Source organism: Paroedura picta, chromosome 9 (assembly GCF_049243985.1).
Source record: "Paroedura picta isolate Pp20150507F chromosome 9, Ppicta_v3.0, whole genome shotgun sequence".
Taxonomy (NCBI): domain Eukaryota; kingdom Metazoa; phylum Chordata; class Lepidosauria; order Squamata; family Gekkonidae; genus Paroedura; species Paroedura picta.
Window position 1 is genome coordinate 1,156,963 of NC_135377.1, and position 27,893 is coordinate 1,184,855.

At 57.5% G+C, this 27,893-nt stretch overlaps 1 protein-coding gene across 3 annotated transcripts in view; it reads right to left on the reverse strand.

The window, feature by feature from the left end:
* PPP1R16A (protein phosphatase 1 regulatory subunit 16A) overlaps positions 1-27,893 on the reverse strand; it is a 38,367-nt gene that overhangs the window by 2,931 nt on the left and 7,543 nt on the right. For all 3 annotated transcript variants that reach the window (XM_077353512.1, XM_077353510.1, XM_077353511.1), the window contains exons 2-10: positions 23,790-25,299; positions 10,995-11,065; positions 9,253-9,398; positions 5,780-5,883; positions 4,182-4,306; positions 3,056-3,181; positions 1,748-1,823; positions 699-828; positions 391-553 (exon numbers count right to left, since the gene is read on the reverse strand). In XM_077353512.1, the coding sequence (XP_077209627.1) occupies positions 391-553; positions 699-828; positions 1,748-1,823; positions 3,056-3,181; positions 4,182-4,306; positions 5,780-5,883; positions 9,253-9,398; positions 10,995-11,065; positions 23,790-24,054 (1,206 nt within the window). In that variant the 5' untranslated portion in view covers positions 24,055-25,299. The remainder of the gene's footprint in view (positions 1-390; positions 554-698; positions 829-1,747; positions 1,824-3,055; positions 3,182-4,181; positions 4,307-5,779; positions 5,884-9,252; positions 9,399-10,994; positions 11,066-23,789; positions 25,300-27,893) is intronic.

Genomic DNA, 27,893 nt, shown 5'->3' on the forward strand with positions numbered 1-27,893 from the left:
GGGCCAGGCACAGTTCTCTCAGAGTTCTCTCAGCCCCGGGTACTTGCTGTGGGGAAAGGAAGGGCAGGCGACTGTAAGCTGCTTTGAGACTACTTTGGGTAGTAAACTGTGGGGTACAAAAACCAGCTCCTGCAGGTATGAGCCTTCATCTGCCTACATCCACACAAAAGTTTGTATCTTCAATAAAACTTGGTTGGCAGCCTGAAGGGCCCGCAGGCAGCGCAGGGAGGCCAAGGGAGGCAGGATGGAGAGTTTGGTGCCCCTCGGATGGCTTGGCTTCCAGACTGGTGGGGAAACAGGCAGGCCGTCCATCAACGCCCCTCCAGCCCAAGGGCCAGGGCATCGGGCCCTCCCTCCCATGGCAGGGTCTGGGCTCTGCTCCCGACTCACCGGAAGCGGCCGCTGGAGCTCGGCATCCGTCTGGCGGTCCTCGTCCTCCCCCTCCCCTTCACTCTCACGCTGCCCCATGCGCTGCCAGACGATGGCCTCCTTCTCGTGCTCCTTCCGGTAGAGGTTGGTGCGCTCCGTCACGCTCACTCGCCGCACCACTTTCCTGGAGGAAGAGAAGTCTTGGGCAGCCCAGGAGACAGGCTCCTCTCCCACCCTCCCCCCGGCCAGAGTTTGGTTGGCCTTCTCCCGCCTCCCTGCGTGGGGCAGCGCCCAGTCCGGGGCCTTCCCCCAGGCTCTCCCCATCATACCCGCGGCTGCCTGCACTGGAGGTGCGGCGCTGGAGCAGAGACTTGTGCTTGTCGTGTGACTTCATGATGGCGTCGTGCTTGTGCTTCAGCTCCAGGAGTTTGGCGCGCACCTCTTCGTCTGCACAGACGTCTTGCAAGGAGAGGGAACGCGGGAGAGAGGCCGTTAGCCTGCCCCACCGGCCCATCCCAGCTCCCACGGTCCCGATCCCTTCCCCGAAACGGCAGGGACTGCGCTATGTCTCCCCACCCACCGCTCCTTAGTGGCTAAGAATCCTGCAACGTGCCAGGGATACGGATCGTCCCAGATGCCCCAACAGCAGCCCAGCTGCCTGCAAAGGCCCCTCTTCTCCACCCCCACCCCCCACCCCCAGGGAAGCAGCCATCCCTCCTTGGCCAAACAGGGCTCCCTTGGTCTCCCAATTCCCCGGGGGCCATGGGGCCATTCATTCTTTAAAAGCTTTCCCCCCTCAAAACTGGACCAGAAGTGGGCTGAGGAAGGAAGGTTAAGGGAAAGGGAGGGGTGTCGAAGCCATGGGGGGGAGTGGGGGGGGCTGCCACTCTGCACTGCATCTGCACTGGCGAAAAGGTGGGGGGGGGGTCCTGCAAACGCCGTTCCGGCCCGCACAGCCGCTTCTGCTACGGCAACGGGAGTCCCTTTTCCCAGCCTTGTACGGAAGCTGCAGCCAAAAGGTGCCAAGGAACCGGAACTGTCCCTCCCAGGAGCAACTTGTGTCTGTGCAGAAGTGGCAGGGGAGGGGCAGGGAGGGGCCCACGGAGGCAGCCCAGCAGAGCCAGACAGCAGGACCACGGCTGGTCTTCTTCAGGACTGAGCCTACCAGCTGCCCTGAGCTGCCATTTTAGATTCAGGCTTGCCCCTTTTTGATGTATTTCATTTTGGCCGCATTTCATCGCTGTTTGTAAGCTTCTGTGGCTTCCGTAAGGGAAGAAAGGCAGCCGGCAAACGCTTTAATTAAATGAATAATTTTGGCCAGGAGGCGGCCGAGGCCACCAAGCGGGGCCAGCTAGGAATCCTGCTGTCTCCTACTCACCAAGGGGGGTCTCATCCAGCACCGACTTCCCGTTGAGGTCTGCTCCATGGGCCACCAACAGCTCCACCAGATGGATCTGCCAACGAAAGGGAAGGAGGCTTCAGGTCAGCAAGGAGAAGAGAGCTGCCCTGCCGGATCAGCTCACCGGCCAGCCTCCCTCACCCGAGCCCTGCCACAGGGGCCTCACGGCAAGGAATGGCACAAGGGGACCTGGCCCCAGGGAGACAGTGGGTCTCCTCCTCTGCTGACCTGAAAGGTGGCCCCTGAGGCCTTACAGCAGAAGGTTCTTCCCTTCCCTCAAGCTTCCTCGGCTAGAGCCAGGAGGACCGGTGCCCTGCCCCCCCCGCCCCCCCCCCGCCCCCCTCTCCTCACAGACCCAGCAGCTCCCAGGACTGGGGGAGAAGCAGCCAACCTCAGACCACCCACACGAGGAGGCCAGGAGAGTTGACGTGGATGAAGGGCTCAGGAGTCCAGGGTCTGAACCCCCACTTCTATCATGGACGTGCGCTGCAGGGAGTTGGGCTCTTCGCAAACTCTCCCCTAGGCCTACCACACAGGGATGTTGTTGTTGTTATGAGAGAATCATAGAATCATAGAATCCTAGAGATGGAAGGGGCCGTACAGGCCATCTAGTCCAACCCCCTGCTCAATGCAGGATCAGCCCTAAGCATCCTAAAGCAATGGAGTGGGGGAGAATGACAGACTGACTCCTTGAGCCACAAGTGGAGAGGGAAAGTGGGATATAAATAAACGCAAAGGGATCTGGTTGCCGCCTAACGTGGAGCTTGAGGAGACAGATGGAAAACTGGCAGATGGCAGATGTGAGACTGAGGCAGGCAGACAATTCCGTGGGGAGGAGGAGCTTGGCCTCCCTGCGCTGCCTGCGGGCCCTTCAGGCTGCTGTGTGGAAGGGGGTGCTGGAGCAGGTGGGCCCCTGGCCTGCCCCAGCAGGGCTCTTCTGAAGCACCCCACTTGTTCCACACGTGCCTATAGGCCTGGGAGGCACCCACCCCCCTCCTGAGGGCCAGGCTGCTCCAGGAAGGTTGCACAAAATCCGACGCTTCCTTCCACGTTGCTACCAGCCCCCCCCCCTCTTGCTGGGCTCTCTGTACAGCTGAGCAGGGGGGCGCAAGGACCCCCTGGCCTCCCAGCAAATCCAGATTAACAAGATCCTTGTGTGGAGGGCCAAAGTCACCGTGGCCACTAGGGGGCAGTTCCTCCCCACAGAACAAGGCTGGTGGGAGGGGGAGCAGAGGGCCTCTGCTGCCAGGTGGGAGCCCTCTCCTCGTCCCAGGTGGACGCACTCACCTGGCCCCAGCAAGCAGCTGCGTGGAGGGGCTGCCACCCATCGCTGTCCTGGACGCTCATGCTGGCCTTGTGTTCCAGCAGCAGCTCCGCAGCCTCCAGGTAGCCGTTGGCCGAGGCAATGTGCAGCTGCAGGATGGGACAGGAGGGGAGGAGGCTCAGAGGGGGAGGAGGGAGGAGGGAGGGTCCCCCGCCCAGGCAGCCCAGGGTGCCATGGCCATGACTGCTCCAGGAGGGGGCAGCAGATGCTGGAGGGCCCCTCCCTCACTTCTAGCCCTCGGCACCAGGAAGGGCTGTGCTTTCCCAACACATTCAGCATTCAACAGTACACTTTGTGAAGCTGTCCTTGCTCTGCGTTCCTCCACAGGCCTCATACAAGCAGGGGGCAGAGCTGGGCTTGGGGAGGCAGGGTCCTGCAATCAGAGTTGGGGCAGGGGGGAGGGGGGGCTGGACCATGGGGCCTCTCTCGCCCTCCCCATGCTCCATGCAGGACCTCCAAGGTTAGAGCAACCCCTTCCAGCCTCTCCCCGCCCCTTCCCAGGTCTCACTTGTGCCCCTTAGATCCCACCTGGGGCTGCCAGAGAACCAGGCCTGGCCCTCTTCAGGGGGCAGCTCTTGAGTGCAGAGCCTTTCCGCCCCCTTGACCCTTTCCACACCGGACTCCCCCTCCCCCCTCCCCCTTGGACCTTGCTCTGGGCTGCCTGCCTCTCAGTCAAGGGGGTCCCAGTGGTCCAGCTGAGCGTGCCCAGAACGGAGATTGTGATGCTTCTACGAAAGCCAGATTTGGGTCCAGGAGCACCTGGGGGACCGACGGGGGTTTTGTGGGCAAGCGCTGTGGGGAGTCTGAGGAAGGGAGCTGCGGCTCTCGAGGGCTCCCACCCCCCAAATCTTGTGGGCCATGAAGATGCTTGCGGACCAAAACCGAGCTGCTCTACTGAAAGGACACTTCGGTTGCGGCAGCCACAAAGAGGCAGGAAATGAGGGTTTGGGCCCCAAGGACTGGTCCGGACCGTGGAACCACTCGGGCGCCTTCGGCCACGCACGGTCCCGTCTCCAGGGCGGAGAGGAAGCCAGGGAGCCAGTCTGGCCTCGGCGTGGGGACAGACCCCTCCCCCGCCTCTGCCCTCACCAGCGTCGCTCTGTGGTCCAGCGGTGTGTCCAGGTCCACACCTTCCTTCAGCAGCCGGTGGATGTCGTCCACCATGACCCTCTCCACTGCCGAGCGGGCCTCCTCAATGGTGTCCTGAGTGATGCCTGGGCAGGGAAGAGGGGGGGGTGCCGTAAGTGGGGGGGGCTGCCCTTTGCTGGCTCCTGAAAGAAGGTCCATGGGATGCCACCCTCCAGAGGAAGGCAGGAGAGCCTCAGGGCTGCCCAGGGCTGCCCCCCTCCCCCCGGATTCAGAGGCTCCTACTCCACCTTTCCCATCTGCCCAGCAGCTGCCCTGCTCCCGGGCTCAGAGGCCATCGCTGTGAACAGCCGCCTCCGCAAACCGACCGCCCCCTTCCAGGCCACAAGGGAAGGTCATAACTAAGAAGCACCCCCAGCCTGGCCCCCCAACCGGAGCTGTGGCAGGTGCCAGCCCAGACACAAATCAACAAACAACCTGCAGGACAGACAACCCTCGTGTCTCATCCGTGTCATCAGAAAGCAACTGCAAGAGGGGAGCGAAGCACAGGAGACCCATCGCAGCCCCATTGCTGGAGGAAAGACACAGGCGGGCCGGAATCCGGAGAGCTCAGGCAAAGGGGCCTCTGGTTCAGGGCGGTCGGGGACCAATATGTTCACGGCACAGTTAAACTGCGGAACTCACTGACGGCGGATGTGGTGAGGGACCCCGCCTTAGAAGGCTTCAGAAGGGGAATGGAGGACGGGGCTACTGAGGGCCAGGAGCCACGTGGGATCCCTGCCCCCCACACTCCCGGGGGCTGTTCTGCCTTCTGTGCCGGGGGGGGGAGCACGGCAGCCCTCCTCCTGCTCCTGGGCTTCCCAGAGGCTGCCGAGATGGAGCCCTGGCCTGGCCCTGCACTTGGTCCAGGGGGCCAGGCCGTCATGGCGGTCTGGCAGTCCTTCAGCAGCGCCCCTTCCCTCGGCACACAGGCCAGCCTGTTGCCACCTGGGCATGGCCAGAGATCACCGAGGGGCTTCGCCCTGCCCTTGACCCCCCTTGGCCCCTTGGGGGAGCAGGCGCGGCAGAGGCCAGTGGCTGTGGCGTCAGGGGCTGGGGTGGATGAGTCCCCATGACTCCTGCCAGCCCCCCCTGGACACCCGAGGCAAGATGGCCAGGCTCTTCGCAGGGCTTGGGATGGCTGGATTCAGGGCAGAAGGTGTGCCGTTTTAGCGACACCTGCGGTTTCCGACTCTGGCAAGACCTGTGGCCAAGCAGACGGAAGCTTAGATCTCACGTTCGGTACGTCTGACGCTTTATTTAAAAAATTATTTAAAAATCTCCTTGTAAGCCAACCTTGTAAGCCAACCGTGTATGATTTCTCCATGGCCGCATGAACACGGACACGAACATGGCCGCATGAACACGGACACGGACCCATCCACGGAATCGGTCAGTATTGGGGAAGCAGCCGCTCTCCAGGGTCTCGGGCGGAAGTCTTCCATGTCACCCACGGCCTGATTCTTTTTTAACTGGGCTGAACCTGGGAGCTTCTGCATGCCAAGCACAGGGTCTGCCCCGGAGCCACAGCCCCCCCCCCCAATCCCAAAAGAGAGCCTCACCTTGGTCCGCCATGGCCGTCTCGATGTAGTCGAGCGTCACCTCGTCCTCACAGAGGTCGTACGGCATATTCCCATCAGAGTTGACGGCGAGCAGGTTGGCACCTCTGGGGAAGGAGCAGAGGAGGAGTGAGCCGTGCCCAGGGCATCTGCCTGCCCGGCACAGACCAGGGTGCTGCTGGGTGCCAAGTGTAACAGATACAAGGAGTTATTTTCGTTCGTGAACAACCAGGCCTGCTTAGCAAACACAGATCTACGGGCGCTGGCTCTTCCGTGCACTTGGCGGGTTGGGTTTCTCCCTCTCCTCCTCACCTCAAGGGACAGTGGCAGAAACCGAACCCTCCCCCCCCCAACACCTCTCTGCTTCTTCACAAGAGCCCGGAGGAAGCAAGACGTGAGCCGTGAAGCAGCTGAGCGGGTGTAGAGATGGTGCCAGGAGGAGAACCGAGCTCAGAATTGCCTTAGCCTTTGGGGGTTCCCTGGAAGGCACAGTCAACTACCAGCTTGATCAACAAAAATAAGAGTCCAATCAGGCACCTTGAAGATCAACCAAGATTTATTCAAGGGGTGAGCTTTCGAGCGCAGTTTTCTAAATATTCATGGACTACCATTCCCATGATCACCTGCTAGTGGCTGGCAGGGGCTCATGGAAATTGTAGTCCACAGACATCTTGGAAGCCACAGTTTGGCCACCCCTGATATAGAAGTGTGATAAGACGATGTGGCCTGTTAGGGGACGCATCATCTTATTTTCTACTATGGAGCTCACTATAAAAAATCCAAATGGTCCCGAACCACCATTCTGCGCAGGGCTGAGGATCAGTGCCCAGTGTGTGTCCCCACGTGTGAAGCAGTCCGAGGTGAGGCCATCATTTGAGGCTCTACGTGCTGCACTGCAGAGGCAACCGTAATTGTGAGTTTACATTTCAATGGCGGTTTTAATCTAATTTACATGTACAATAATAAATGATTTTAAGTATTCTTTGTGCCCGACCTTTTGGTTCCTGACTTGATTTCTCTGGTGGGGTTTTTGTTCCCTGCGGGTCTTGCATTGGTTCAAATGGCTGTCGTAAGTTGGAGGCCACCTGAGGGCACTGGCACCCAAGATCCAGGTGGGCGGCCCTCTCAGCCTGAAGCAAGGAGCCCAGTTTGAGTCCAGGGGCACCTGTAAGACCAACTAAGTTCAATTCTAGGTAAAAGCTTTACCCAGAATCGATCTTTGTTGATCTTAACGGTGCCTCTGGACTCAAAATCTGCTTAGTCTGCTATCAGTTATGCCAGAGTGGAAGTCTGAATTGTCCTCCGTAATCCAGGCAGATCAAGTTGCATGTGAATGGCCACCTGGCTGGCTAAACTGCACCCATTAGATCCCTGAGCCCAGAGCCCTCCTCTGCAAACACGGCTCGGGGCAGACAGGACCAGCCTCAAAACCCGGCAACTTCTCCTGTCCGCTTTCTCAAGCAGCTGAGGGAGACGTCTTGAGGGTTCTGAAGCACGGCTCCCACATGCAGGCCAAGCCAGGGCGGATTTCCTGGACCCTCTCCCTGCTAAGTTTTCATTGGCCAGGTTGAGAGTGAAGATGAGTACAGCGAAGCCTAAAATTAGGTTATTTCGCTAAGGCTACAATTCTTGGAGAACATAAAAATCATGGGAAGTATAGCCAGAAGGTGTGGCTGGATACTTAATGGGGAGATCCCCCAGAACTCCCTGCCGTGGAACGAAAGCTCGGACGCTGCACGCTCTGGCTGCAGCACAAACTCATTGTGTGCCACGTGCCCCAAACTCTCCTGCTTACAGGAGATCCCTGGAGGCCTCCAGCAGCACCAAGGACTCAGTTACGGGTCAACCATACACCCCCGTTAAATATTTACAGCCCTACAAGCAAGATCTGAGCAATTACCCAGAGCCTGAAGAAACGACCTCAATTCCAGGTGAGACGAGGCAAGGAGCTGGGCTCCAGCATCCTTCGGCCTCTGGTGTAACTGCCTGGGAGGGCCTCTTGAGGGTGCCGTCTCCTGCAGTGTGGGGGCAGCAGTATCTGTCCTGCCATGGAGATGATAGTCCAGGCGACAGAAGCAGAGGCTCTGTCCCTGCAGCAGCTGAGAATCAGCAAGAGCTCCACCACTCAGAGCCCAAGAAAAGCCCCTTGGCTGCATTTCTTGAGAGGTGCCAGTTAAAAGGCACAGGGAGGCCTGGCCACAACACAGACTAGGAACTCTTGAGGGGGGCTGGGAGCATAGAGATGGGGTGGTGTGGCGGGTCCTGGACCCCTGCCATAGTTGCATGCCTAGGAACATGGGATGGTCTGAGCCAGTCCCTAGCCAGCTTCTGGACATCCAGAAATGGTGACTCTGCAATACGGGCAGAGCCACCTCCTCCCTATGAGCCACGCAGTAACACCAGGGAGTCCCCTGGCCCCTTAGCCCACGACCGTCATTTTGGCAATCACTCACAGAGTCCAGAGCCCACTTGGGGGTCAGGCAAATCAGACACAGCAGGGGACTGTCATGGTGTTAACCACCATGGGCTCTTGAGCCTGGCAGTGGCCAATCAATCATCAGAAAGGCCAAAGCTAAGAATGAGCTCAATCATCAGAAAGGCCAAAGCTGAGAGTGAGCTAAGATTGGCCAGGGAAGCCCATTGTGACAAGAAAAGATTTGTGAGAAGAAAAGATTCAGTTATGTGAGGAGCAAACGTAAAGTAAAGGAGGCAATAGGCCCACTGTTGGGTGCAGATGGACAAACTCTAACAGAGGATGCAGAGAAAGGCTAGACATGATACCCCTCTTTAAGTATTTGAAAGGTTGTCACTTGGAGGAGGGCAGGATGCTGTTTCTGCTGGCTGCAGAGGAGAGGACACGCAGTAATGGGTTTAAACTACAAGTACAAAAATATAGGCTAGATATCAGGAAAAAGTTTTTCACAGTCAGAGTAGTTCAGCAGTGGAATAGGCTGCCTAAGGAGGTGGTGAGCTCCCCCTCACTGGCAGTCTTCAAGCAAAGGTTGGATGCACACTTTTCTTGGATGCTTTAGGATGCTTTGGGCTGATCCTGCGTTGAGCAGGGGGTTGGACTAGATGGCCTGTGTGGCGCCTTCCAACTCTAGGATTCTGTGATTCTATGACTGTGACCCTCCCTGGCCTGACCCAGCAGGGATCTCCTGATATTCATAGGGGTGGCCAGAGACGTGCACTGGCTCAGGAGAGATGGGGTTTCAGGGTTTCCTAACCAATGGCTGGCAGAATCTGAATTAAGCAAAGCAAACTGCAGGCATAGATCTGGTGGGGCTTCTATCCCCCCCCCCACACACACACAGACACACACACTCACCTCGTGGTGTCCCTGGCCAAGCCACCCCCTCTGGATCTTAAGCCAAGCCCCACCAACAGCAGGCCCCACCCTGCACAGCTGCTGCCTGGCACTTGGGGATCTTCCGCCTCTGGGACCCGGGGCCCCTGCTGGAATCCCCGGCCCTTACTTGTCAATGAGGAGCTCCACCAAGGGCAGGTGCCCACAGGTGGCGGCCGCATGCAGCGGGGTCCAGAGCTCGCTGTCGCAGGCGTTGGCATCTGCACCGGCTTCCAGCAGCAGCTCCGCGATGTCCCCGAAGTCATCGATGCAGCACTGGAGCAAGGCAGGAAAGGAAGGCCAGGGGACAGAGAGGGCCCACTCAGCGCCTGAGGAGGGCCTGGGGCTTCATCTGAACACGGGGCGGCCCCATCCCAAAACGAGGCGAGACAGGAGGGAGACGTGGGAGGCATCAGCCCCCCCCCCCAATGAGAGCCAGGGGGGTCGGGCTAGTATCCCCAAGAAGGCCGTGGAAGCTCACTGGGTAACTTTGGCCCACTGACGCCCTCTTGGCCTAGCCTCCCTCACAGGAGGGTTGTGAGGATAAAATGCGGGAGAGGATGGAATCTGCCTTGTCCCCTCTTTCAGGAGAAAGGGGGGGGATGCAATAAGATGGAGCCCCTTCTGGCCACTGAGGCATTGCAAGACGCTGTTAAAAAGCAGTCCCCACACATCAGCCCTGCAGGGTAGATCGATGCTACTGCTTCCGTATGGGGGGGGGGAGAGGTATCGGCAGGTGGACACAGGCACTCAGTTCCCTTTCACGACAGTTTTTCTCCTTCTTGGCCAATGTGTCCTTCCAGGGGAGGGGGAAAGGGGTGCCAGCCGGCAGCCTGCTCTGTGCAAGAGGAGTTCTTGCCAGACTGCAGCTCGAACCCGTCTCCCACCACTTTCATTCTGCAAAGGGCAAGAGGGCTGGGATCAAAGGCGCAGCGGGGGGGCTCCTCTGAACAAGAGTTCGCAGCATGCTGGGGATCAGCAGAAAGAAACATTCCAGCCGTTTGGCACGGAGGCTGGCGCATTCTGGAACTCTGAGCAGCAAAGTAAACAGAGCAGGGCGGGCGGGAATGCCTGGCAGGGCTGGCCAAGCCATACTGGGCATTAGCAGACTAAGGAGAGGACCCCTCAGAGGGCGTGCCCCCAACCCTGCTGCAAGACAGCCCTTGCTTCCAAGGCTGCTGTGAGCCTCAAGCCAGCCGTAGCTCTCAGAGGTTTCGGGCAGAGGGAGAGACTTCCCAGACAAAGAGGCTGGACTTCTGGAAGGACCCGGCCACCCCCCTGCTCCCTGCAGACTCCTCTGACCACCCGGAAACAACTGGGCATCCTTGCCAGACTGAGCCGGCCGGGAGCTTCCTTTGGAACCGGGGAGCCAAGAGAGGTCGCAAGCCAGGCTCTCCTCTGCCCCTCTGGGCAGGAGCTCAGTGCTCAGCGTAAATAAAGTGAGTCTAGGGGGCTTGCCTCCCCAATCCTGTGACGGTATGGCTGGTTTAACATCTGGACAATCTCCACCTGCTGGCTTTTATTTATTTTAGTTAGAAAACGTGCGTGCTGCCTCCCCTGCAACCTGTCTGAGGCAGCTTACAAAGTAAAAAACAAAGTATTAAGTTAAGCCAGGCCAGCATTAAAACACAGCTTCTAGTCCCCCTGAGGAGCATACCTCTTGGGGCTACAAGCGCCCACCACAGGCTGTGCAGATTTTGCCAGCCAAAACAGCAATGGGGCAGGAAAGGAAGCTGGGGCGGCCTTATCCAGGGGAACTGCTCAGGGCCCTGAAGTCAGCAGCAGGCAGAGACAGAACTCTTGGGTGGAAATGGGCAAGGCAGAGCTATGGAGGGGGTGCTGGGGGCTTTGGGGAGGAAGCGTCCGACTCACCTGGTGCAGCGCAGTGAGGCCGTCTTCATTGGCCAAGTTGGGGTTGACGCCACTTAAGAGGGACTGCCGAACTGGGGGAGGAAAAAGAGCTTTTGAGAGATGGACCCCAGGACTTGGGGGGGGGGGGAGGCTGCAAGGATGTGGAGGAAGGCAGAGACCCCCGGCCTCTGGAGAATCCGCCAGCTTTCCCATGGGCAACACTGCAGGACAGCTGCGCAAAGGCCCCTGAGCACCACCCGTTCCCTGCTGTGCTCTCTGAAGTGAAAGTGAGCGTGGGGGGGGCCTGTGTGGCCCCCAGCGCCCCTGACCTCAGGCCTGGGATGGCACGAGGCCCCACCCGACACATGGCCTCTGAGAGGGAGCCCTCTAGAAAGACGGTCACAGCCCTCCCCTCAGAGCAGGCAGAGGCCTGGCACGGCCCACGAGTGGAAGGCGCTTCTGCCACAACTACAGTGGTCTTGAGGGGGGGGGAAGGATCTGCCTTGCACTGTTCCACCCGCAACAGTTGGAGAGGGCAGCCAGGTTGCTCTGCAGCCAGATTCAAGTCCGGGAGCACCACAGAGACCAACAAGGGTTTTGGGACACGTGCTTTCCATTTGTACCTGACTCTCAAAAAGTGGCACCAGAAGCTTCTGCCCATCCTAGAGCACTAGAGCCAAGGAAGTGCGTTAACAGGCAACCCCCGACCCCCCTGCCCCCTGTGCAGCTGAGGTTAAGCCACAGGCACCCCCTGCAGCTTTGCCAGGTGGGCAAAGAGGTTCCCACCCTTGGGGGGTCCGGCTTCTTTTCAACCCAGCCACAGGCGAGACGCCCGGACCCTGGAGGCTGCACGGGTTGACGGGAGGGGCTGGGACCGGAGTCCCAAGCTGGGTGGGGGCGGGAGAGGGCAGGTTTTGAATTCAAACAGAAGCTCCGGAGAGGAGGAGGAAGAAGCCAACCGTTTAAGAGGCATTTAGCCAGGAAATTAGGCAATCAAAGTCCACCTGCAACACCAGGAGTTGTGCCTACAACAAACCAGGGCAGCTCGCCAGCACTGAGTGAGCCAAAGGAGAGCAGGGTGAAACTCAGTCCTTGGAAGGGGGGGGGGGGGAGAGCTCAGGCACCTTCATCAGGGCAACACCAGCCGGCTGTTTACTTTAGGATCACAGCAGCAGCTGAGCTGCAGAGATGGGGGGGAGGGGGAGAGCTGGTTTTTTGTATCTCACTTTTTACACAAACCCCCCTCCCCAAGGAGTCTCCAAACAGCTTCCAATCACTTCCCTTCCTCTCCCCACATCCTGTGAGGGAGGGGAGGCTGAGAGAGCTCGAAGAGAACTGAGACTGGCCCAAAGTCACCCCGCTAGCCGCATGCGGAGGAGGAGGAGGAGAGGCGGGGGCTCGAGCCCCATTCTCCAGGTCGGAGGCCGCCATGCTTAGCTCCCCTCTTGCCAGGGCCAGGGGCGGGGCAGTCTCTGGGAACGGGCCACGTGATCTGAGGGTCAGGATCCGGCTTGGAAGTCGCGGCCTGTTGACTTTTGAGCACATGCCTGTTATTCACGGCCAGGATACGAAGCTCGGAAACCACAGGCAGCTTTTCGTGACAGAAGTTCAGCAGCCTTCAGGGCTGCCAAGTTCCAGCCTCTGCACACCCTCCTGCCCCCGCTCGACTCCCACCCCTTGCAGGGAAGGGGGGGGAGATCCCAGCCGCCCCAAAGCCCAATTTGCTGAACAGGATGTTTGATTACACCTGCATCATTTATTTTGAACACAGCACCTGCAATTCCTCCAGGCAACCCACCTGGCAGTCGGGCACGATGCCAGGCATCCTCCCTGCCATGCAGACTGGCACAGGCACAGAGGTGGTGTTTGTGCCACAGTCCCACTGCTAGAGGAAGAACTCCATTCCAGGGCCCAGGAAGAGCCCAAGGCCAAAAGCCCGTTGCACCCTCCCACTCCCCGAGGCTTCCAAACCCCCCCATGGGACTAATGGGAGGGGGCTTTCTACCAGGACAGTCTCTGGAACACAAACAGGTGGAGGAAGGGACATCTCTGAAGGGAGGGCGCTGGTCTTCAGCACAGCAGCAACATCCAGTAGCCTTTGTCCAGGATCCCAGATTCAAGGGCCTGCTAAACAACCAACCTGAGCAACAGCCTTGAACAATTCTCTTGCTTTCAGCCTCAGACAAACAGAACCGAAAGCAACCTACCCCACAGGGCTGTTGTGTAGAATTTAACTTAACTTAAAGCAAGTGCTCCAAAAATTCTACACAATAAAATGACGGCTCATATTCTTTCAGAAATAAGCAATTAGATGCACTAAGCCACATTCCTCAGTAGGAGCTGTGAATAGCTTGGGGGGGGGGGGAGAAAGTGGGAGTATAATCCCACCATGAAGCTACCTTGACCCAGAACTCTTGGTGCGAGGCTGTAAGTGCAGACATTAAGCAGAGGATGATGGGATGCAATGGCAAAAAGACCCGTGCCTGGATGAGGTCTTTGCAGATCGCACATCGGGCTGTGATCCAAGCCGGCTGGCGGGCCTCATGTGGAGAGGAAAGCTGCCGTTCCCAAGGCAGGCCCAGGGCAAGACCAGCAACTCTCCCACGAGGCAGGAGCCACTCCTGGCGGCCAAGAGCGTGGCGGAAGCCAAAGGAAGAGGGGGCACCACCGAGGGAAGGCACCTGGGCCAGCAGCCAGTGGGGCACGCTGATGCCCCGAAAGCACCTGTCAACGTCCACTCAGCTGCCTCTCCCCAGCAGGAAAACCTGCCCGGGGTTCAGCAAGCACCCAGGAGGGCTGCGGGTGGGGTGGGTGGGGGGCCTGAAAGGAGGTCGGGCTTGCAGGAGTTCTGTGGCACATCTCTGGCCTAACACATTTCAGTCCACTTAGCCTTCAGTTCGGAAGAGCCTGGGCTGGGCAGGCGGCAGAGCGTGCTCTCCGGGGTAGCACTCCCCAAAGCCACACAGAGCTTCCTACTCCAGCCTGGTGCGAGGAGCCACCGATCCCTCGGGCCAGTCGAGCGGTTGGACATCGCTTCTGTTTTTAGCTCAGCTGACTCAGCACTCAGGGACCAGCCCTCCTCCTGCAGGCTCCGCACACTCCCCAGCCTGCTGCACAGGGCTGCCCTCCCGGGAAAGGGAGAGAGGGGGAAGCTCCGGGACCGGGAGTCTGGGCACAAGCTCTGCGGCAGATGACCAACGCTCTGGCTGCTCACGCTGGCCTCTGCAAGTCATAGAATCACAGAATCCTAGAGTTGGAAGGGGCCACACAGGCCATCTAGTCCCACCCCCTGCTCAACGCAGGATCAGCCCTAAGCATCCTAAAGCATCCAAGAAAAGTGTGCATCCAGCCTTTGCTTGAAGACTGCCAGTGAGGGGGAGCTCACCCCCTCCTTAGGCAGCCTATTCCACTGCTGAACTACTCTGACTGTGAAAAGCTTTTTCCTGATATCTAGTCTATATTGTACATGAAGTTTAAACCCATTACTGTGTGTCTTCTCCTCTGCAGCCAACAGAAACAGCATCCTGCCCTCCTCCAAGTGACAACCTTTCAAATACTTAAAGAGGGCTATCATGTCCCCCCTCAACCTCCTTTTCTCCAGGCTGAACATTCCCAAGTCCCTCAACCTATCTTCATAGGGCTTGGTCCCTTGGCCCCAGATCATCTTCGTCGCTCTCCTCTGTACCCTTTCAATTTTATCAACGTCCTTCTTGATGTGAGGCCTCCAGAACTGCACACAGTACTCCAGGTGTGGTCTGACCAGTGCCGTATACAATGGGACTATGACATCTTGTGATTTTGATGTGATGCCCCTGTTGATACAGCCCAAAATGGCATTTGCCTTTTTTACCGCTGCATCACACTGCCTGCTCATGTTTAGTTTACAATCCACAAGTACCCCAAGGTCTCGTTCACACACAGTGTTACCTAGAAGCGTATCCCCCATCCAGTAGGCATGCTTTTCATTTTTCTGACCCAGATGCAGAACTTTACACTTATCTTTATTAAACTTGGCAATCTTGTTCTCATTTGCCCATTTTTCCATTGTGTTCAGATCTCATTGAACTCTGTCTCTGTCTTCCGGAGTATTTGCCAGTCCTCCCAATTTGGTGTCATCTGCAAACTTGATGAGTAGTCCCTCCACCCCCTCATCTAGATCATTAATAAATACGTTAAAAAGTACCGGGCCAAGCACCGAGCCCTGAGGTACCCCGCTACTCACCTCCCTCCAGTCTGATGAAACAGCCGTGCATCCAGAGTCGGATCAGCCATTTCTGCAGCTGAAGCTTTACTGAAAACAAAACTTCCACTCTGATTCCCTCCCACCCTTTGATCCTTACACAACAGCAAGAAAGCAAGCGGGAGAGAAGGCACCAAGGCCCGTAGGGCTGAGTGGGGATTTGAACTGGGGCCTCCCTTCTCCAGTGCGCTGCCCCTGGACTGCACAGGCACTTGGCTATAAGGATCTCTCCCCTGTCCCCAGGCGTACAGAGCAACGTAAGCAGAATGTCCTGTGCCCCAGATGTTTGCAGCATAAACACAGGCAGTAGGTGGGGAGACCCACTAATAAACAAAGCTGTCTTACATGGCATCAGACCCCTGCCCACTACTCAGGCGGGCAGCGGCTCTCCTGGGTCTCCGGCTGAGGTCTTTCCCATCCCCTCCTGCCTGGTCCTTTTCAGCAGAGATGCTGCTGAGGATTGAACTGGGACATTCTACATGCCAAGCAGCTGCCCAGCGTCTCACGTGGGGGTCTTTCATGTCACTCGCTGCCTGGTGCTTTTCACTGGTGATGCCAGAGATTGAATCTTGGACCTTCTGGACGCCAAACGCAAGCACAGCATGTGCACGCTGCACTTGTCCATGTGTGCATGAAACGCTGTACATAGGGAGCTCTCCAGCACCCCCCCTTTTGTACGCAGACAATGCGGCCCTCCATTCCTGTACAAAGGTTGGCCTAAAAGCTCTTCTTCAAGTTTTTTTGGAGCTACTTCAATCAAAACCAACTCAAGATCAACTTCACCAAATCTAAAACAGTCGTATTTTCCAAGTCCAGAAAGCTCACCGAGTATAAAAGAAACGACCGTTACATCGAGCGAGGGCACCCCTTGAAATACGCAGGAGTCCACTTTCACCACACGTGGAAATGCTCCCAACATTGGAAGCAAATGTCCAAGTGTACAAATCTCAAGCCAAATGCTAGGTTGTACTTTTAAGTTCATAAAATCAGCATTTCTGTCAGATGACTTATCTAGCCTCCAGTTAAAAACTTCCAAGGAAGAGGAGCCCATCACCTCCCGAGGAAGCCTGTTCCACTGAGGAACCCCTCTCAGGGTCAGGGACTTCTTCCGGAGGTTTAGTCGGAAATTCTTTTGATCTCCTTCTGGACACTCGGCCACTCCTGCTGCCAGCCCGCATGCCCTTTCTTTCCCCAAGATCTGGCTTTCATTCTGCTGAAGACTAACAACATTTGTGGCAGAGACTGATCCGTGTGCAAATACAAACCAGAAAGTCAAGACCTTGTGATAAAGTCATCCCATTAACAGTGATTGACGACACCAAAGTCTGAACAAGTAAGAACTACAAAATGTGGCCAACTGAAATGTTCACAGTGAGGTCAACAGGGAAATCAAAAGTGGACCGTTGCAGGAACCGGAGTCCAGAGGGACGGGAAGCCTTTGTCAGCTGAAGCCTAATTCCGGGTATTTATTTATTTATTTAGATTTATATACCGCCCTCCCCGAAGGCTCAGGGCGGTTTACATTAAACTAGTCAACAATACATGAAACAGTATCCTGAAGGAGGCTCCTAAGAGGTAGGAGGGGAGCTCTACCCGTCTAGCCTCTTGTGAAAACTTGACCACAGGCCCAAGCACAGATTGATCACATTTCGCTGACTGTGCCGGCAAGGAACGCAGCCTGTGCCAATGCCGCGGTTGCATGCCGTGGTGGCCGGCCAGGCCTTCAGCCAGCTGCCCTGGAAGCAGAAGCGCAGGGAGGCAACGGCTGCCCGCCCGGGAGAGGTGGCAGAAGCTTTGGAGTTCCTTTGCATGCAAAGACTTTGTTTTGTTTGGCGTGTCCACAACAACTGTTCTTGGCCCTTGGCGTACTTACAAGCTTTATTGAATGTTCTGTTATGTATACTTTATTTCAAATGCCGTTTGTGGCCTGGGAGGAGCGAACAGTGTTCATCTTGAAGGTGCTCCTGGACTCTGGCTCTCCTCTACTCCTACGGTCAGTCTAACATGGCCACCCATACTGATCTGGGTGTTTTGCTGTTTGCTCCCCTGGGTGCCCGATTTGGCAGCACAGAAAAGCTTAGAATAAGAGAGGGCCGAACCAAGGAAGTGGCCTCATCCCAAGCGACCTAGCCCAGCTGTCTTTCCTCCTAGCTCTCCCTGTCTGCTGCCTGCTGTGGCCGCCCTCGAGTCACAGCTGCCGTGCAGAGACCCCCAGCAGGGTTTTCAGGGGCAGAGACGTTCAGAGGTGGCGTTCCCCGGCCTGCCTCTGCCTCATGCCTCAGGTGCTCCTCAGTGGTCTCCCAGCCCAAGACTGGCCAAGGCAAGCCCTTCTGAACTGCTGAGATCTCACGAGATCAGGCTAGCATGGGCTATCCAGGTCAGCTCCCAGAGATCCCTTGAAACAGAGATGATGCCTGGGATCAGACTTCCTCTGGCCAGAGCACGTGCTCAGCCGCCCGGGGGGGGGGGGGGGGACACAAAGCATGCCTTTGATCCAGGCTGGAAGGGGCTCAGTGGGGCTCAGAGAGAGGACTGCATTTCCTAGTTTTTCTTTGCAAACCTGAGATGTGGAGGATTCACTTGGGTTTTTCCCCTTTCCTTAACTGCAGCAACTAAAAAACAGCCCTAGTCCAACCCCCTACACAATGCAGGAACTCACCACTGCCTGCCCACCCACAGTGACCCCAATTTCATGCCCCAGTGACCTCCCCCACCAGAATCCCGCCTGGCCTGGAGGAAATTCACCTGCCATCCCACAGTGGTGATCAGCAATTCCCTGGGTATGCCAGGAAGGGCCACAAGAGACAAACCCTGGCACATCCCTTCCTGCCCACCCACTCACCATCTGCCTAAGTTCACAGAATCAGCATTTCTGTCAGACAACTATCTAGCCTCCGTTTACAAACTTGCAAAGAAAGAGAACCCACCACCACTGAGGAACTGCTCTCACTGTCAGGAACTTGTTCCGGATGTTTAGCCAGAAATGCTTTTGAATCAATTTCCACCCACTGGTTCTGGTCCGACCCTCTGGGGCAACAGAAAGCAACTCTGCTCCGGCTTCTTTAGGACAGCCCCTCAAGTACTTGAGGTTGGTGATCCTGTCACCTCCTAGCCATTATCTCTCCAGGCTCAACAGACCAGGCTCCCTCAACCTTTCCACATTTGTCTACTTGACTCGGTCTCTGAACCTCTCATCATCCTCGTAGGCCTCCTCCGGATACGCTCCAGTTTCTCTGCATCTTTCGTCAGTTGTGGTGCCCAAAACTGAACACAGGACTCCAAGTGAGGTCTAGCTAGAACGGAGTAAAGTGGTAACATCACCTCGTGAGATCTGGATGCTCTCCTTTGTTTAATGCAGCCCCAAATCCCATTTGCCTTTTTAGCTTCTGACTCACACAGCTGACTCCTGTCCCCTAGGCCACACACATACACGGAGCCCTGGCACACATGCTGAACAATACACTTTCAATCCACTTTGCAACTGAATCTTATGGTTGCTGAAACGGACTGAATTTCCATTGTTTAGCACGTGCAAAAGCCCCCCCCCCCCCCCGTTTCATGAGTGAAACAGGCCGCATGCCCAGAAGACCCTCTGGGGAGGTCCCAGGGGTGATACCTGCTTCCTGAGATCCAAACAGCCACCCATGGCCCAGGAGGAGCCAGCCTGAGCAGCAGGATCCAGTCAAAGGCTCGGGCTTCTTGGCCCAGGAAGCCCGGGAGGAAGAGCTCTACACTGGAGGAGGACCCACCACCACCTCAGTGTTGCAGAGCAGGTCCTGCAGGTCTGGCTGGCCCAGGCACTTCCGCCCCTCCTCACGGCTGCCCCTGTGGCGAGTGGGGCACGAGGCCCCAGTTCAGGTGGGTGAAGAGGAGGAGGGTGAGGCAAGGGGAGGGCAGAGAACAGACGGGGCAGGCTCCAACAGTCGCCCACCTTCAGCGCTCGGACATACACAAGTGCCGTACACAGGATCTGACCACCGGCCCAGCTCGCCGAGTGGCAGCAGCTCTCCCGCTCTCAGGCAGGAAAAGGTCTTTTCCGATCCTGGCTCTCTGAGACCCATTTCCTCAAGATGCCAGAGAGAAGGCCTGGGATTTCTCAGCTCCTGAGCCACATCCTGCCCCTGTTCTTTCCGGTCAGATCCACAGCGGCTGGCATCTGCCATCCGTGCCTCCATGCCTGGGCGGGAGGCCTGCCCCCGAGGGCAAGTTGGAACTTCTGTTGATGCTGGACACAGAAGCCAAGGGTGAGGCCCAGCCCCCATGCTGCTTCTCTTTTGGCCCAAGCAAGACAAAGACCTGCCTGGACTGCCCCACATGGGCCACCCCCACCCACTTCCCACAACTGCAAAGACAGAGGGAGCACAGCCTTTTCCACCTGCCTTCTCTGTGCCAGCTGCAAGAATTCAGAGCTTTGGGGAAGGAGGGGACCATCCAGCAGCAGAACAAGCCTCTCCTCCAGCGCCTGGAAGCAAGAACAGGAAGGACCCCCTCTGGGAGGCCCAGGGGAGGGTCTGTGGAGCCAGGAGGGCAGGACTGGAGGAGAGGGACCGGGGGCTGGACTCCATGGCAGAGATTATCCACAGTGGCCTCTCCATTATAGAATTCCTGCCTCCCCTCTTCTTGCGGAAGCTCAAAAGGGGCCTGTTTGAGCTGGGTTTTGGCGAAGGAAGTGACATGGGGACAGGTGAACTGCTTCCCGCTCTCAACATTTAACCTCACCCACCCCACATAATGGCCTACGTTCAGTTTCCCATCTGTGGGAAGTGTCCCTCAAGCTTCCTGCCGGAAGACCGTCTCAGAGGGCGATGGCGTTGGGCCCCAGGAGAACAGCTGGTGCTCAGACACCCTCAAATGCCGCAGAGAGAGAGAGAGAAGCTCCACAGACTGGTAGAAAACAAGCAGAATGTGGCCTGTCGGAAGGGTGTGCAGCCCAGAGGGAGAGCAGGGCTGGAGGCGGGTGGGAGGAGGCGGGTGGGTGGGTGGGAGCAGTGTTCAAAATCTGTTTCTGGATTCTGCCCCTCCCAACCGATAATGCCCCGGAAGGAAACCCGGCAAGCAACCGAGCGAGCACCGCTGGGCAGGAGTCATCTCAGACAAGAGGAGGTCCCTGTTAAACTGGCCCTGCCCACCCTAACCTCCAGGACATGCACACCCTGCCCACCCCTAAACGTTTCAGAGCATCCAAGGGCCACCCAATATTGCTTCCGGCTTTCTGAAAAACACGAGAATCTGCAGAGCATCACGATTAAAAGATAACAACACGCTGACAGAAGCACCAATGTGGTACCGCACACCCATGCACCGGGATCAGGCAGCCTTGCACGCAAGCAAGTGACACAGAACTCTTCATCAGAAAGACAGTTTCAGAGGGGAGCCATGCCGGTCTCCGGCAGAGGTCCAGCGGCAGGTAACTCTTCAGAAGGGAGCTTCCGCTCTCAAAAGTTTCAACCCCCCAAATCTTCAAGTGGGTCGCCATGTGGGTTTGAAGCAACAGCACAAAGGGTGAGTCCAGGGACACCTTTCAGGGGAGAAGCTTGTGCGTGCCTCTCCAGACACCTGAACAAGTGTGCATGCCACAAAAGCTTCTCCCCAGAATGACGCTTTGTTGGTCTTAAAGGTGCTCCGGGATTTGAAGCTCACTCTTTCCTCAGAAAGGCAGCTGGTTCGCCAAGCCCCACAGCCAGTGCCGTCAGCAAGGGAGAGCCAGACTCGGCCACCCCTTCCTCCTACGGACCACCAGCCGGCAACGGCTGCAGGGACCCGGTAGCCACGGAGGCTGGCTGGGAGCTGCCGCCATGGCTGTGAACTCTGGGAAAGCGACTAGCCTCCGACCCCCAACCTGTCCCAACAGTGAGTCTCATAAGAAGCCACCGAACCCCCTCTCAACACTTGGGAGCCCATGAGGGCAAACATCTACAAGTAAATCACAGCAAAAATCAAGGGAAAGACAGAGCCCCACTGCGCCACGGACTCCTTTGCTGAGCCTCCGGGGAGGGCGGTATATGATAAATAAATAAATATTTACAATGGGAAAACACCCTGCCTGTTTCGAGGAGGAGTTTATGCAACATGCACTGTATTAATACATTTATGTCTTAGATGCTGGCAGCGCCTGACTCTCTGCCTAGCATGTTTTCAAGCCTTTGTTTAGATGGGACTAATCCTGCCCAGGCTAGCAGCCCAATCACACCAGCACTCGGAGGGCAAGTCCTTGAGGGGAGACCACCAGGGGGGCCCAGTGATCCTCCCTTTGTCCCTGCAGGTCACCAGGAGTCCACTGCAGCCTGATGGCCCTCTCCAGCATCAATGGATCCTGCCTGCGACTGACATGCTGTCATGTGCGTGACAATGCGTGGCTGAGAAGGTCAGGGCTTCTGATGCCATTCAGCTCAATCCCAAAACAAGTGGCTGGCCCAACTGAGAATGTCCAAGGCAGTTTCTGACCAAATAGCACCTCTCCTTTCAGTCACCACACAATTTGTGTTTCATTTCTTCACCAGCTGCAAAGCCCGTTCCTAAGAATGGGCCTTGAAAGGGCCCCCTCCCCCGGCCAGGCAGCTTAAGGTGGCAGCCAGATTAAATGGGGTGGGCGGGGGCTGGGCAGCTCCTTAGCAGGCAGTCAGCAGGCCAAGAGGCCCTTGACATTATTGCTCAGTGAGATTTATTAGTGTTGTGACTATCCCAAGGTCACCCAGCTGGCTGCATGTGGAGGAGGAGCAGGGAATCAAAATCAGGCCTCCTAACCAGGACACCAAGCTGGCTCCCCAAACACAACGAAGAGGGTTGTAGGTAAGCAGAGAAACCAAAACCTGCACAAGGGCTTGGGGGATTTATGATGGAGCAGCCTGAGCCTGAATCGGAGCCTTATCTGGTCAAGAACAGCACCGTCTCCTACAAGGAGCAGGATTTCTCCGGGGCCTCAAGCATGGGTCTATCGCATCCCCGTGTGCTAGCGATGTGAGGGCCCGGGGGGGGGGGGGGGGGGCTAGAGGCAAAAACTGAGAAAAACTAAAAAAAAAAAAAATCCTCCCCAATATTTTTTAAACTTATTTTCTCCAACTTTTCTAATGGACAATTTGGAAAATGCTTCTTAAGACAAAGTTTTTCACACTCAAAACATGATAACGGCTGAAGAACCTTTCCGAAGAACTTTCAAACACTTTGGTGTAGTGCTGGGGGGGTGGGGAGGGGGTGGATCTCACGGTGAAATATTCTCTTTGTCGGGGGGGGGGGACGACGTGTGTTGCAAAGCAACTCACTCACTCCAAAAGTACAATATTAAAAAGTCTGAGGATTTTCTCAGTTTTACCCAGTGTGATAACTGGAAAATTCTGGGGATCCCCCCCCATGGCTTCAGAATTTTCAGTTTTACATTCCTACCTACTCTCTGAACCAGGGAGGGTCAGTGGTTAGGAGCAGTGGACTCTAATCTGGAGAGCCAGCTTTGATTCCCCACTCTGCCTCCACATGCAGCCAGTTGGGTGATCTTGGGCTAGTCACAGTTCTCTTAGGGCTCTTGTTGCAGAGCAGTTCTGTCAGAGCTCTCTCAGTCCCATCGATCTCACAGGGTGTCCGGTGTGGGGAGAGGAAGAGTTGCTGACTGCAAGCTGCTTGGTAACTCCTTTGGGAAGTGAAAAGCGGGATAGAAAAAAACCAGCCATTTTTCTTCTCTTCTTAACTGGAGATGCCGAGGATTAAACCCAGCTTACAGAGCATCTCCCCATGCACAGCAGGTGCTCTGCCATTATGCCTCGCCCCTCAAGACCCGGGGCAGGGTATGAGCTTTTGTGTGTCCCTGCCCACTTCTTCAGATGGTTCATGGAGGTTTCAACCCAACCACAAATTGTGCCAGTCTTTCAGGTGCTTCTGGACTCTGGCTCTTTTCTACCGCTCCAGACCAACTAACACAGGTGCCCAGGTTGATTTACCCTCAAGATCTAATGAGTCTATGCAACTATCCAGCCTCATGGCCAAGACCCTGCCTGAGAATACCTGCTTCACACCAGACTCCACACGGGGTGGTTTGCCAGGGCCTTCCCCAGGCATTACCGTTTGGAGGGCCTCACCCCAAGGGTCAGACGTGACTCGGTGCTTGCACAGGGGAGACCTTTCCCTTTTTACTTCACACCAAAGGAAGAGCCCAGAGGTTGGCATGCACCCATTTTGTCCACTGGCGACCATGGATGGCTGTGCTGGATTTCCAGCCATGGCTGGAGAGGCTTCTATCCTCAAGGTGTTTCTGTGCCGCCTGCAGGCCCTCCTTAGAACCTACATTTTAAGGTTCTAGTCCTCAGAAGCCACCTCCACAAGAAGCAGCTGCTGGAGCAGGGAACAATGAGAAACGCCCGTCCTGACTGCTCAAGGTGTCCAGGGCTTCCCAAGCACAGAGCCCCAAAGCCCGTTGCCAAACTCACGGCAGGAGGCTCAGCCGCAGGGAAGGGCCCCGTCAGAAACGGTGCAGGAGGCTCCCAGGTCCGGTCCAGGCCCCTCGGGGCTAAGCAAGGTGTTCGGCTTCCCTGGGACGGCTGTATCAGAAGCCCCCCCCCGGCTCTCCCCCCCCCCCCCCGGCTGCTCACCTTCTTCCACGTCGTTGCGGCAGGCGGCCTCCAGCAGGCGGACGTTGTCGGGAAACACCACGTGCCGCTCCTTGGCGCCCCCCTTCCTCTTCTCCCTCTTCTTCTCCTTCTCCACTTTGGCTTTCTTGCCCAGAGACTCCTTTTCAAACTGCGCCCACTTCTTCAGCTGCTGGGCGCGGCGTTTCTGGGCATGCTTCAGCCGCTCCTGCGTGCCCATCCGGCCCACCGCCGACATCTCGGCCAGCAGCTCCAGGTGGTCAGCCATGGCTGGGCAACGTCAGAGGCCGGCCTCCTTTTGAGTCAAAGTCCCCAGATGAGCTGAAAAGAGAGCGGGGGGAGGGGGCCTAAGGATCCGGGCCTCCCCGCCAGCATCCCCAGCAGCTCTTCCGGAGGCAAGGTCTCCCTACTTCTCCCCTGGGGCTACTTTTGCAGGCGGCAGCACCCCTTCCAGGGCAAAAGGGGAACCCTCCATCGCCCCTCTCTGGCATGGGTCACAAATGGGTCCTTAAGCGCCTGGCGTCCTTCAGAGGGGACCCAGGCAAGGGAGCTCATGAAGAAAGCACGCTGCAAACTTCGGGCAGGTTCCCCCACCGTCAGCCCTGAGCCCCTCTGCTTTCCCAAAAGATATCCATGCGAGGAGGAGCCAGCAGAGGAGAGCAAGCTGGGCCAAGGCTCCTGGCAGGGGGTCTGAGTGCAGGGGGTATTCCCCCGATCAGCTTTGCAGTCCTAATGGCCTAGTTCCTAAGGCCCGTCTTCCACAGCACGGCACGGCGAGTCCAGTCCCTGGCTGCTGCTCAAAGAGAAGCTGAGCAGAGCCCGGCCCGGGTTCTCTCCCGGCTGCCGCCCAGCTGCTTCCCGCACAGCCGCTCCAGATCCCCGGTGCAGGGCGCGGGGACCGGTTTCCCAGGAGCTCTCCCCAGGCAAACTGCCCCAGCCCCACCGGCAATTAGAGCTCATTAGCTGGATAATGCTCAGCCTGGTGCTTCCTCCCGGGCAAAGCAGAGTCTCAGAGGCTGGCAGCAACGGAGGGCAGGGCTCTGCAAACGGCCACCCCGCTCCAAGCCACGACTGCCGAAGCCCGTTCTTTGCAGGGCGAGGTGGCTTCAGGGTGCCCGCGAGAGCTTCCCATGCCGCGCCTCCTTCCCCAGGAACGGCTCACGGCTACCCTGTGGGCCGCTTCGCTCCAGGAGCCCGTAGCCCCCGGCCGCCTTCAGAGCTTCGGATGGGTCTCGGAAAGCTTTCCCGGGAGCTGCCGCCCCCCGCTGGCTGCTCCCTCTCTGGCCCGGCCACATCCACCCTCTCCAAGGCAGCAGAGAGGGCGCACTTCGCTTGGGACCCTTCAGCAAGGAGACCGGCCGCCGGCGCTTCCTCTTCCCATCCCGCCCGCGACTCAGGAGCACAGTGGAATGAACTGGCGCGGGGGGGGGGGAGCCACCCAGGCCGGAGACTCCTCCCTCCAGGCAGAAGGCACTCCAGAGAGCCAGGCTCCGCTTCCAGCCGCCTGGGAGTCCTGCAACAGAAGAGGAAACTACTCAGAAGGGGAGCTGAAGGAAGAGTCAGCCAGCACTGCTGGCGAGAGCCCAACCCCTCGCTCCACCCCACATGGTGCTGTAAGCCCGGATTAACCTACAATCAACAACTTCCACAAACTGCTTGCATCTTTAGCAAATCCAAGCCCCCCCCCCCTCTCTCTCTCTCTCCCTCTCAAGAGCATTCAAAACACCCAGCAGGAAGCCAGCACAGGGCCAAGGGAGTAGCAAACTTTGCCAGCAACAGGTCAAAGGGCTGGCAAGGGGGTCGGGCTCTTCTTGACCCCCTCCCACCCCCATCGCCCCCTTGGGGAACAAAGACCACCCCTTATCTCTTCTCCAGCGACCGTGCAGGGAGGGGGATCGTGCGCAGGCCAAGCACTTTGTCCCCCAGCCTGCAGCAGGGCTCCCTCCCTCCCCCCCACCCAATATCCCAAAGTGGCAGACGGTCAGGTCATTTCGACACTTAGCCCGTTATCTCCCGCCAGGTGGGCAGGATTGTCCAGGCCTCCCCCTTGTTTGTGCAGCAAAAGGCTAACAGGGGAGTGTGCCGTGCTCAGGCCACGAATGCTCTCCCTGGCCCTGGGAAAGGCAAGAGCCTCCCCCCCATTGGGTCGCCAGCAAGGGGAGGCTGGGGCTTCTCCAAGGCCCCACGCCAAGCACTCTGCTGAAGCAGGCCTGCCCCAAGCCTCCCAAGTCCACCGCTTGGCCTTTCCACCCTCTTGGGCAGGGGTAGTCAAACTGCGGCCCTCCAGATGTCCATGGACTACAATTCCCAGGAGCCCCCTGCCAGCATTCGCTGGCAGGGGGCTCCTGGGAATTGTAGTCCATGGACATCTGGAGGGCCGCAGTTTGACTACCCCTGCTCTTGGGTCTCTGTGCCGGGAGCACAGCTACAAACGGAATAAGGTATACGCAGTTTCAAGCTAAACGCAATCCAAAATACTTATAATTCCTTATACAAAGGCAGTTTGGGATGCTGATTTATTGCCTGAAGTATCAAAGGGAGGAATTCATGATGCCTGACAAGGTAGACATTCAGCTACAAGTCAGGTTCATCCAATTTCACTCATCCTTTAAGTCAAAAAGCGCCTCAATTGAGCATTGGCTACAGGGAACTGAATGAGGGAATCCTCAAGCGCAAGGCGGGCTTGGGTTCCCCAAAGGGCTACAGACGATCCAGCCCTTGGTGCAACCCCAAGCCCCAGTCGTTCAGCAAGCAGGGCAGAAACAGGCATGCCGAGAAGCTCAGTGCCACCACGGCAATATCCAGACAGGTGAGCAGACAGACACGGCAAGGGAACGGCAGCTAGCCCAGCAGCAACAGCCAAGAAGCCCCCGCCCAGAATTCCGCTTGCAGGATGTCCCCCGACAAGCCTGTCAGCCTCAGCAGCTACAAGACGCTGCAAGACATTTCAGCACTGCTGAGGCGGGGAACAGAAGGCTCAGCTCTGACTCGGAAGGGATCCAGCCCACCACATCTGGGGCACCCGGAGGGGAATGGGCCAGCCGAGGACGCGTTCAAGAGAGACCTTTGTGGCACTGGGCTGAACAACAGCAGTCCCCACAGCCGGATGTCATCCGGGCAGAGTCCTTCCTAGGGAAGGGATGTAGCTCCACAGAAGAGGAACTGCTTGGTGCAAAGGAGGCCCTAGGTTCAAGTCCCGGCATCTCCACCTCAAAGGTCCAGGCTGCAGGCGATACAAAAGACCTTGGCCTGAGGCCCTGGGCAGCTGCCGACAGCCTGTGTAGACACGAGTTACCTTGATGGACCAAAGATCTCATTCAGTATGAAGCAGTGCCACCCATTCCTGTCCATTCCAGACCCTCTGACACACACACAATCTCTCTCTCACACACACACAACCAGGCAGATCCACAGGCCTGCCTCTTGCAGACAGCCCCCCACCCGCTACAAAAGTGCTTCCTCCACTTCCCCCAACAAATCACCCCCCCCACACACACACACAGAGCTGCCCAGCATATTCCCAAGGCTGGCCCCTGCTAGACACAGGGGACTGCCTTATGCAGAGCAGGCCTCCAGCCTGCCCAGGTCAGCCTTGCCCACTTGGACCAGTGGCTCTCCAGGGCCTCAGAAGCACTGGATCCCCTACTGACTGGGCCTTCTCGCTGAAGAGGCCTCCAAGAACTGGCTGGGGTCTACTCCGCGCAAAGCAAACCCTGTTGGAAGGGCATCAGTGGGTCTCCAGCCACCCCGAGGCCCAGAGGGATCACTTCCCAAGAGCCCCAGAGGAATGCTGCCCCAATTGAGCTTAGCAACGCAGCACTGCTGCAGCACCCTAATCCCCAAAGAAGAGGAATGCGCACCGCTTGTGCCAAAGGAGGGAGGGAGGGAGGAGCAGGCCTGCCCCACCGTCTCTCTTCAGCTTCCCTACGCATTTTGCATTGTGCCATTTGACTGTGGCCTGAGCGCCTCCCCCCCCTCTCGCCCCCCAAGAGAGGCTTGGCTAGGAAGGCGAGTGAGTCATGGGAAGACCGGGCTCCAGGAGCACAGTGCCATCCTGCCCTGCAGCAGGGGAAGGGGCCTGGAGTCCTGCCCTCATTCCTGTGGCAA